Raw genomic sequence first — 12,203 nt, forward strand, 5'->3', positions numbered from 1 at the left:
GCATCCCGGGCACTACAAAAACCGCAACCTTTCTAGGCTAAGCGCGACACAACCACAGGCCGACCCACAGGGGTGGTACCTGTACCGAGATTATAGCCGATTCAGTCGAAGAGAGTCAGGTTAAGCATTCCCTCATGCCTTTAAGCCCTGCCAACCAGGGAGGGTGGGCAACGTCCAGAAACTGCTTTACACTTCGCCTTTCCCACTTATAGACCTCCTCTACTCCTCACCTATGACACCAGATGGGCGTACTCTTTAGTTACTATTAACCTCAGAGAATAAATCCAGTTTACAGATACAGCCTCAGCTTTTAAATTTCCTTCAAGCTTATTTCAGCCTTCAGTTCTCATAACATTCACAGCAATTCAGTTATGCTGCCTCACTCCCAACCTCATATACATATTTTGACCACCTTTCACCTCTAAACCTTTATGCCACGGGCAATGGCCAGGTCACATTTGTGTGGCCTAGTCATATAGGGGGAACTATAGCTCAATTGTAAATTAAACCATTTGCCTGTAAATTTTTGTCCCCAAAAAATAATATATTGGTTATTAGTAAAAATATGGCACCTTGCTGACGCTACTCGGGTATATTAAAATATAAGACAGTAATGAATAGTAATGTGAAAGCCTGATTTTCAGTTTGAGACCCATTGTCCTGCATACTGCTAATCATTTCATTTTTCATACAATTCTTCTTTTGTAAATAATATGTAATTATGATTCAGTAAATGTTCATAAATTTCTCAGTAGAAAAGATTTTGAAGGGTTGGAAACTGTTATGTAATCCATGCAAATCAACATCTGGTTTATGTGTTATCCTTATTGCTGAGTTAATGTCATCACAGAACGTAAGGCCTGCATGAATTAAAATGTTGGCATTGTTTTTCTGTCTGTTTTGTTGCTAGGTGCCCATTCTGCATTTACTCCACAAACCGCCCTGCAGCCATGGAATGTCACTTGAAGACACACTACAAGATGGAGTACAAGTGTCGGATCTGCAAGTCAGTCAAGGCAAACCAGCTGGAGCTGGAAGTACACATCCGCGAGCATCGGCTCGGGAATCATTACAAGTGCGACCAGTGTGGCTACCTCTCAAAGACGGCCAATAAGCTGATTGAGCATGTGCGCGTCCACACAGGAGAGCGCCCTTTTCACTGTGACCAGTGCAGCTATAGCTGCAAGCGCAAAGACAATCTCAATTTGCACAAGAAACTCAAGCACTCCCCCCGCCAGACCTTCAGCTGCGAGGAGTGCTTGTTTAAGACCACCCACCCCTTTGTCTTCAGCCGTCATGTCAAGAAGCACCAAAGTGGTGAATTTTTGGAAGAGGAGAAAAAAATCCAGATCACAAACCAGAGAGAGGCTACTCCATTGCTCACTGTCAATGACTCTAGAAGCCTCTTGTCACCTCTTTCTGTCATGTCTGCCTCACAGGCCCTCCAAACTGTGGCCATTTCTGCTGCTCAAAGCAGTGGCGTGGAGACACATTTAGCACTTAAAGCCTTTGCAGTAAACGGTAACTTATCATGCTTAGATAGGTACCAGAACTCAGAATTTGCTCATCTCATTCCCTTAACAATGCTGTTCCCTAAGAACCATTGTAATGTCACATTCCATCCTCCCAGACCTCAGACGGCACCCCCTGGTGTCACTACACCGAAGCACTCCTTCCTCGCTTACCTTGGACTGACAGAAAGGGCAAAAACTGTTTAAGGGCAGCCCTTATCCTGTCTCAGAAACCCGGCAGGTATACATTGCTGCAAAATATAGGTTTGAAAGGTATGAAAATGTGTACTGTATATCATTAGTCAGATTAGTTATTGGGCCCTGTGTGTATACTTATTGCATTTTCATAAAGCTGCTTAATTAGGTAATCAGAGAGGTAACCTACTGCATACTTCTACATATCAAGCTGCTGGCTTTCTATGCCTCTGCTTATGTTGAACAAGTCTAAAAGATATCAGCTGTCTGCACTTAAGAGATGACCGTTCCATGTGCTTGTTTCACTTGTATGAAAGTATCTGCCTAAGAGAGAAACGCGTTTCACCCTAACACATACACAATGTAAGTATTGTAGAGTGTTTCAGCTGTAACAAGATGCTTAATGAGTTTATTCACCTACATTCTGAATATAGCCAAAAATCAATTCCATAAGTACTATGGAATTGTATACATTTTATATTCATACTCTATACCACTCCACAAAACACCTGTTATTTATGAGAAGCATATCCAATTTCATGTCTCATCTTTTTTTTTTCTCACCTGTCCTGTTTTAACTGCAGAAAATAGTAGTACTTAATGCTGCTGCATCAATGTCAAAAACATAATTGTCTGAATCAATTCTTTGCTGAATTTTAAACAGTGGATTTAAATGATGTAAAAACAAAAGAGAGACTTAACAAAAGAAAGATTTGCCAGCATAAACATTTTTACTCTACCATGTATATAAGTAATTGCTCCTGTGGATACGGTTTTCATTAATATAATGCATATATCCACTACAGGTAATTGTGATCCTGTTATTGAGGCTGTCTGGTTGGTCACAGATCCTGCACCTATATCTTATTCCAGCCCCTTTAAGAGATGCAAGCGGTTGTCTTTTTTCACACTGTCAACGTTTATGTCATTTACTCTTCAGAGTAGTGTTATTAGGGCTCTTTGTTAATCTAGTTTTACTTTATTCACCTTGAATGGACTAAGAGCATTGGTTCCCTATGGACAATAGAGGCTGCAGTTATGAGAATGCAACCAATCTGTTCAGTAGGGCCCAGTGACTTCACTCGTCCTGGTGAATTGATGCTCCTCCTTACTGAATACTGGTTCAGGCCACACAATGTCTGCCTGCACTGTGTGAAGGCAGCAAGTGCACTTTTAATATACATTTAATGTTAAAAATATGCCAAGTATTCATAAGAATTCTTTACATCATAAATTGCACTTATCAGTTAAATGATTGTGTAAGCAAATATAGGTCAAATCGATCATCCACACATCCAAGAAAGTATGCTAAAAAGTATATGTTTGTTTTTTTTTTAATATTATTTGTAGGTGATTCTGTTCATTTATGCAGTTACTGCCATGCTACACAACATGGCAGATAAAAAAAATGTAAAATAAGAAGGCTGTGTAAGTTAACCCAATGTGGTCCTGTTGTATTCCAGGAAAGGCTTCAGGAAATTAGTTATGAAAGTTTTGTCTTCCAGCAGCTGCTGACTGATGTAAACATGCAGTGAGTTCTGTCTAACAGACAAAGCCGGATGTGTGACCGGCAGCTCTGCAGGCTGTTTAGGAGTGACTCAGACATGCTTTTGCATGAAGTTTTTTAATCCACTCACTTAAGGATCTTCCTGCTGGAAAAACAAGTCAAGGGCCCACTATGCTGGACCGATGAAACAGTTTTTTCTACAGCTATTGACTTATGTGACTTGTTTGTAAGTACACTTAGCAACCAGTTCTAACTACCTAAATGTGATAGGGCACGGACTACAGCACACCTATGATATTCGGGATTGTCTGTGATAAATAATGTTTTATGTTTTGACCCCTACTAGAACAATGTGCAAGGGTTACATGTAGCAAATATGCAGTGGGTACCTTTTTGTACTAAACCGAGTTTTATCAGTAGAAACAGATATAATGATCTCCACTAAAGAGGATTAATAAGGGTGTTGGAGAAATGCTGGGTGGAAGGCAGTTTTGCACAGTGCTTTGTCTTGCACTATTTCATGTTTCCCATTTACAGGAACAATATAATACCTTACATTGAGATTATTTACCTTCTGACAGTATGAAGATTGACCTGTCAGACACAATTTTGATGTACATCATATATTTAGCAATTTATTTGGTAGATATCCCCTTATTAATACATTTCATGGATCAATGCTTGTGTCATGTTAACTCCTTTACAAAAACCCATATTTATCTAAGATCATTTGACGGAATATATATATGATGAGAGGTAATATGTTATATACAGTAATCGCTTGTGAAGAAATTAAAGAGAACAAAATCTTTCAAAAACCCCAGAGCAGCTTGAGTGATAGTTGTAGATTAGCACTACCTCAGGCCCTGGTACAGGACTCAAACTTTACTCTGCTTTCGTCCATTGACACACTTGTAGTCACCACCGTGATCTCTGACAGCATATGTGCCCCTCACCTCAAGCTCAGTTGAACACGCAACTATCTCTTGAACCCAAACATACGCAGAAGAGTCTACAATCCAATTTCATTACATGACATAGCTACACAGGGGCGCACGCAGGATTCCCCCCCCCCCCCCCCGCCCGAAAAAAAAATGTGGAGCGAGAGCTGCTGTCAGCGGCACTGTATTGTACAGCAGACACGGCGCTGTCAAAGAAGCGTCTGCGGCGGTGCTGTATTGCGCATCTTTGACAGCGCCGCGGCTACTGTACAGTACAGTGCCGCTATGTAGGGGCACTGTTTAGCCCCCGTTCTTCGCGGAGGGGAGGGGTTTCTGGAGAACCAGAATCCCCCCCTGCGTGCGCCCCTGCTACACTATCACCCAGTGATTGTACCTTTGCTTCACAAGGCAATGCCTTATCTTTTTTACATTGCTTAAAGCTTATAATACTTATAAAAGTATCATTTTAAATATTGAAAGGAAAGGGGCCACTTGTATGTATTTCTCAGCGGGGTTTCTCAAGCTGACATAGAAAATGTATTTTGAGGAAATCGGTAGTGGTAAATGGGTAACTGCTTGCCGGTCTTCTGAAGCAGACACTTCTGCTGTAATTGCAATCTTCCAATTGTGGATTGTTTCACAGCTGCAAATTGCTCATTAAACCATAAAAGTCAGTAACTGGTTGTAGACAAACTTTTAACGCTATTACGATTAATTAGAAACCAAGTTATTTCCCGCAACATTGTTCTTATAATAAACACAATTTGTTCTTTTCTTATCTCCCTATTTACAATGTTGTATCCCTTCTTAGGCAAATCATATATTGCTAGCTTTCCATATTAAATATTGAAATAAGACGACTTCAGATAAAGGTGTGGAACCCAGTAATAATGTTTAAACGACAGTACAAGGCGGAGGACAACTCTGTTTGTACAAGCAAAGCTTGCTCTATACATGCAGCTCAAACAATGCAAAACAAGATATATTTATATATAAAAAAGTCCTTATTTCATCAAGTCTATTTAGAATGTTAGGTTTTATTATGATGCATTGAGGAAAACAAAATGTACACTAAAGATTAGCCATTTTACCATAAGGACAGCTACCTTAAATTCTAATGTACCACAACTGACATTTAAAAGGGACAGCCTGGATTATAAACTGCAGAGAGATTTCCAAACAAGGTTTGGCCAGTAAGGTTGAGTCTTCTTACCTTAGCTTCCTCAGTTGCCTTTTTAACACTACTGATTGACTTGGGGATTTGTAATCGGTACAGTACACATATGCGCTGTTCCCATTTTCATGCTGCACTTTATTCTGCAGTAGTTGTTTTTATTACATCTATGTAGAGCTATTTTTTTGCACTCCATTTCATTATCTATATAAGGCATAGGCCCAGAGAAAGGATTTATGTTAAATCACACTAAAGGGTACAAGTGTATTTTCTTCAATAGCACGTTTGTTTATTACTAAACAACTTTGCTGGGATTCTCGAAAAAATTGCTTATCCCGATTTTTCCGTTGGCAGTACCCCTCCAGATCCCACTTGTTTCTCACTATTGGCGTTGTTCCAAAAGGTAAAATATATGGTTTAAATTGCCTGTTTGGTAGTTGGAAACGAATTTCCTGGGGGTAATTATATGTCCATAGATTTAAGCCATCTACAGATTCTAAGGTTCTAAGCAAAAGGTGCGATATCTGCAAAAGGATTCCTTTTATTGTTGTACCAGTGTTCACCATCAAAATGCCACACCCCTGTCATTAGCCCTAGACTGGCCACTAAGAATGCACTAATAGAAGCTTCAGCCTACAGAAACAGACTCTTCAACAATATTTGCACTGTGCAAATGGTGCTCAAATAATGTTTTGAAACTAAATACACTGCAAAATATTAGTTGGCAATTTTTTTTTTCACTGTCAATACAATACAAGGTGTTTGCTCTCATTTAACCAACCAACTCCTTCAATCTATAAATTAAATTATATACAATACAATTTATATACAATTGTATTGTCTATTTACCTTCTCATTATTACGCTGTCAAATGAGTTCCTTTGCTGGTAGAAATCATTGTTATATGCAGTAGTACTTGCAGTACACTTAACGTGATGATACTTGGAGACTTTTCTTTTCAGATACAACTGTGCTAGACACAATGTTTCTTGCACCTGACTGTAATCTCTCAGGCACCGTTCCATCCTTGATTGGATTGACACACAGAGGGATATTGTAAGTTACAAATATAAGCTTGGTTACATCCCACAGGAAGCTGGGCTGAATGAGACAAGCTAATCACAGGGCACTTTGATACATGATAACAAAGGGACTCAATATTAAGTTAACAAACTTACTACGACGTATATATATCAGTTATCATAAAGGTAAATACCCCTCAACCAGTACCGAGGTGCTAGACGTAACCTCTGTAAATGATGCTGAAAGCATGGTTATAATTTAAATGTGGCAACGTACCTTGCACTTTACTGCTATCTAAGGCAGCAACGGTTGCATAACATTTGTTAGTATTGAGACGTAACCTTAAAAAGATTTTGTTTTCTAAAAAAAAGTAGTACTTTTGGGTATTTTGTTAAGATATACTTTGTTTTCTGTTAAACAGACCAGAAAGCCTGAAAATACCTTGATGATGATATGTATGTTGATCAAAAGTGCATTGTAATGTATTATGATCTGAACCTTTTCTCCCCATCTGATAACATAAACACTTTGGTGTACATGAATGCTTTCCTATATGATATTATTCTATATGATATTATTGCTATTCACAGCACTGTGTTCTTTATTTCATGTCTGCTCACCTTTGAGCATGAAAGAGACTGAGTGTATTAAATATGTTTTTGTTGTTTTTTTTGTTTTCCTTCTTTTACTGGGAGAATGTTACCTACTAGGTATAAAAGCAGCAAATATGTTTACAATTAAAGCTTTCAGTTTTCTGTATTTATTTTCTGAGATAAATCTGAATTATTATGTCTTCAATACTCTAGCACCACACAACATTTTAGTAAAATATTGAATTAAATCAATGGGGATTAGAGATGCCAAGTAAAAAAAAAATGAAATATATATACAAAATATGTAAACAAAAAGTACAGTAGTGTCAAACTGTACCCAGTGGTCCATGGTCAAGAACGGGCACTCCAAGGAGACCCTCCATAGCCTCTGTTACATCAGAGTGTGCCCACATATCGACAACATTCCTTCCAAGAGCATTCTGGAATGTTCGGAAGATTATCAAACTACTTCCAAACTCATACTGTGGGTGATTTAAGAAGAGAAATAGAGTGTATTTGGGTGAAATCATCAGACATTATCAATATCCTGAAATCATCAAAAATTTTGTCTGATGATAGGAAAGTGATTTGTTGACAACTTTTTCTCTACCACATTTTGTTGGATCAATTTTAATTACTTTATCTCAGATATTTTGTCCCAAGTCATCTTATTTAGATACTCAACCCTGTACACATACTTAAGAATGATTTATGATGACCAGATGAAGTCTGAATACTTCAGAATGATTTCAAGAAGATCATCATGGGCCATGTGCATGTACTGTACATTTTGTACATTACTTAAAAAGTAGTACATAAAAACAACAAGTAGGACATAATACAACAAGTAAGCTATAATACAAGTGTACTGTGACAAAAAGAAGAATCACATTTCTTTGCACATTTACATGCATTATCTTTAATGGTAACATTGCTTCTTGGGCCAGGTAAATGGACTACAAGAGGGAAATTTACTAATGTGCGGGTTAATATGAGGTTTGTAAACCCTGTGATTTATTTAAAAAAAATAAAATAAATCAAATGATTCAAAATCACGGGGTCTCAAACCACAGTTGCGGTAAGGAGACCTTTCTAGGCTATAGTTTGGCAAATCAGCACTTAATAGTAAAATAAATACGTGGTTCTGACAAGCAAGATAGCCACACCACATGTTTTTTCAGTTATATCACCTGTCGCAAAGGTTGAAATAAAGAAAAACAAAAAATGTTCCCTCCCTTGCATTCCCTAAAAGATCAGTCTACTTGGTATCGGCTCAGTGTAATCGGACATCCGCACTTAGAGAGTACCAGCCCAATGCAGACTAGCACTGGGACCCTCCAATGTAAGAATATAGAGCAACCTTTTGTGACACTAAAAGTGCAGCTTGCACAGTTGAACCAATCAGGTCCGCTCTCTTGCACCACTCACAGATAGGATATTTATGATTGGGTGAGCAATGCAAGAGACTGCTCTTGATTGGATGTATGTGATTGACTGAAAGGTGCAAGAGACTGTTTATAATTGGCTGCCCTGCTGGCATTGGGCTCAATGGAGATTCATTCATTTTACATCAGGTAATCCTTGGGAGATTCCATAGGGATTTTATTTCTTTCACTTTATGGATTAAAAGATTGGATTATAGCAGACGAGGAAAGAAAGAAGATTTACAGGTATTTCATATGGTGCAAAATGTAATCATAACTAAAGGAGGTATTATTTTATTCAGCGCTTTGTGTCCTATTTGGAGAAAAGTGCTATTTTGTTATCGTAGATTTGTAAGGCGACACAGTGCTCCACAGCGCCGTACAGTAGGGAAAACAGTACATACATAAAACAGGGACATACAAGGTAGATAAAATAAACATGGTATGAAAGATCCTGCTCATTAGAGAGCTTACATTCTAAGTCAGTGATGGCTAACCAGTTCAGCTTGGTGTGTCAAAAATCGGAAAAAAGTGTAGCCTTCCTCGGGTCACGTGTCATTTTTAAAAAAAAAAAAATATATATATATAGATATATATATATATATATATTTAACTATAAATTTAATAATATAAATATAAAGTAACTGGTTTCCCCCTGTAGCCCAATGACAAATTTTTATGTGGTGTTTTTATTAATAGACAAAATACTCAATTTCTGGTGAGCCTGCAGGGCATGCAGAGCAGGCTCACCAGAAATTGAGTCTTTTGTCTATTAATAAAAACACTACATAAGATTGATTGCGGCAGGATCTGAAGCTATTTTACAATTTAACATTTGATATATTAAGTGCAAGCCCTACCGTGCCCCAGGGAATCCAGCCAGTGATGCCGGGAGATATGAAAGGGAGGAGCTGCTGCGACCGCGCATGCGCAGCAGCTCCATTTCGCCGATGGGGAGTTGTACAGCAGCCGCGGTGCTGCCAAAGAAGCGTCTGCGGCGGTTCTGTACAGAAAAAATATTTGGTATGTTTAAAACAAGCAGTTTGACTGACTCGCCTGGCGTGTCAGTCAAACTGCCTCGGCGTGACACGCGTGTCATAGGTTAGCCATCACGGTTCTAAGTGGAAGAGTGCACAGCTGAAACAAGAGGATTGGGACAATTGTGAAGGTGCATTAGTGTGAATAGTGTTATCTGGGATAAGGTCACCTCTTAAAAAAAAAATAAAAAAAGAGATGAGTTTTTAAAGAGCATCTAAAGATTTGAAGGCTGTGGGAAAGTCTGATTGAGCGTGGTAGGGAATTCCATAAGTGGGGAGCAGCACGGGAGAAGTCTTTGTAGATGGGAGTGAGAGGTGGTTACCAGAGATGAGACAAGGCGCAGGTCAGTTGTAGATCTAACAGGGTGGGAGGGAGAGTATTTTGATATGAGATTTAAGATGTATGCAGGGGTAGTGTTGTTGATGGAGTTGTAGGTAAGGGTGAATAATTTGAATTTGATTCTGGAGGAAACAGAGCCAGTGCAAAGTGTTGCAGCAGATATAGAGCGATGAGATAGGAAGTCTTACAGCAGCATTAAGAAAGGATTGAAGTGTGGCTATATGGGTGTCAAGAATGCCAGATAGCAGGAGGTTGTAATAGTCAAGACGGGAGATGAAGAGAGAATGGGTAAGAGTTTTGGTAGCACGTTGAGTAAGAAAAGGGCGTATTCTGGCAATGTTTTTAAGGTGGAGTCGACAGGACTGGGAGAGAGTCTGGATGTAAGGAATAAAGCAGAGGGTGGAGTCAAGTGTGACACCAAGGCAGCGGGCTTGGGAGACTGAGGAAATTGTGGTATTATTGATAGTGAGGGAGATTTAAGGGCAGGTGGTGACTCTGGCAGAAAGGAAGATAATAAGTTCAGTTTTGGACATGTAAAGTTTTAGGTAGCGTTGGGACATCCATGTGGAAATAGCAGAAAGACAGTGGGTTACACAAGAAGAGATATAGAAGGAGAAAGGTCAGGGAAAGAGAGATAGATTTGGGTGTCATCAGCAAAGAGGTGGTATTGGAGGCCTTAAGAGCAAATTAGTGCCCCAAGAGAAGAAATGTACAATGAAAAAAGTAAAGGACCAAGAACAGAGCCTTGATGGACCACAACAGCTAGTGGAAGTGGAGGGGAGGATGTGCCAGAGGTAGAAACACTAAAGGAGTGGTTTGATAGGTAGAAAGTAAACGAGTAATGAACTGTGTCATGAAGACCAATATAGTGAAGGGTGTGTAGGAAAAGAGGGTGATCAACAGAGACAGGTTGAAGAGGTGAGATGGAGGTGGGCATGCAGTGAAGGAAAAGGAGCAGAGAAGTTGGGAGGGAATAGGGTCGAGGGGACATATTGTAGGGTGAGATGATGAGATAAGTACAGAGACTTCTATATCAGGCTATGAGAAGTGACTAATCTCTGCTTCCTCTTTTTCATCAACAGGTAATTCTACCTTATTTGCAGCAATGTCAGAACTGCATTAAGAAAGTGCATTTATTTCTAATGGTATGCTGTCCTTTCACTGTTTGTTTAAACCTTTTATTGCTAGTGTTTGTTGGGGGAGTTTATTGAGGGCCTGATTGAGGAACACTAATGTGTTTGTTAACCATATATATTCATTGTAGAATGGCGGCAAGCCAGTGATGGCTGCATATCTAGTGTGTATAGCTCTAAGTGTATAGTTACAAGTGGAAAAACTTTAAATAGCATAATTCGGAGTTATACCGGACTTAAACAGGACATTCTGCCTATTATCACAGCTACACAAGGGCAACAGTCAGTATTCACCTGAAACTCATATTCTACTCCTGATGTTTTCATCTCTCCCTGGCTACAAGTTTCACACCACAAAAAGACTGTTTTGGACTCTGATCTTATTTTCTACTCAGCTCATGAAACTTTGTTTCATCTGTAAGTTTATTTTCCCTGCAACCTCCCCTCTGTTTAATGAGACTGCTCTACTACTTGCTCAGCCAATTCCTACCCATGCTACAGCTATTTCAGTCCTCTATCTCATCATTGTACTTTCAATTCTACTGAAGGCTTTGGCTGCCAACACAAATAGGAAGAAAGGAAACTGAGTTTGAATCACTCTCCTCTCGCATGATTCTGCAATAATTCAGCTGCTCCATCACTTGTGCCTTATTACTCTCCATTTAACACTTCCACCCACTCCCCCACATGGCTCCCTCCCTACATCATTACTCCATGCTATCCAGGAATAAACTACATCTAGTGCAGCCTCACTCTGCACTACTTTTCTGATTGCACAGGATATTGCAACTAGGTAATTCTTTTAATTTCCTCATTTTTTACTATTTCGCTTATAAATCCCAATACTTGCCAAATTATTTTTCTTTCTCTCTATTCATGGCATTATCTTTAAGACTATCATTCCTCACCCATCCTGCAACACACACCTCTGTCCACATTGCCCCTTCATTACTTCACTGACTCTCCTCTACTTAACACTCATGAACTCTTTTCCTATTTAAATTCAATAACGTTAACAGCCTAACCCTGTCGCCAGAAACTAAAAGGATACACATTTTACAATCCTCTTTCCTACCTTTCTTCCTCCCTGCTTCTATTAGTTGGTGATATATCACCTAATCCAGGTCCCCCTCCCTTCTCCTACATACGTATATCTGAACCTTACAGAAATCCAGCAAACCTCAAACGCATCACCTGCCTCCCCTCTCTTCCAAAGTCCTTTAAATGTGCCCTTTGGAATGCATGCTCTGTTTGTAAACAAACTTACCTTCATACACAATCTCTTCTTCCCAAACAACCTCAACCTTCTAGCAATAACAGAAACA

At 39.3% G+C, this 12,203-nt stretch overlaps 1 protein-coding gene across 1 annotated transcript in view; it reads left to right on the forward strand.

Annotated features, from left to right (window-relative positions):
• The window catches only part of ZNF827 (zinc finger protein 827), a 167,526-nt gene extending 160,433 nt beyond the window's left edge, over positions 1-7,093 (forward strand). The window contains exon 14 of the mRNA XM_075199134.1: positions 911-7,093. Coding sequence (XP_075055235.1) covers positions 911-1,718 — 808 coding nt within the window. The 3' untranslated portion in view covers positions 1,719-7,093. The remainder of the gene's footprint in view (positions 1-910) is intronic.
• The last annotated feature ends 5,110 nt before the right edge of the window (positions 7,094-12,203 follow it).

The sequence above is a fragment of the Mixophyes fleayi genome, chromosome 1, assembly GCF_038048845.1.
Source record: "Mixophyes fleayi isolate aMixFle1 chromosome 1, aMixFle1.hap1, whole genome shotgun sequence".
Classification (NCBI taxonomy): Eukaryota; Metazoa; Chordata; class Amphibia; order Anura; family Limnodynastidae; genus Mixophyes; species Mixophyes fleayi.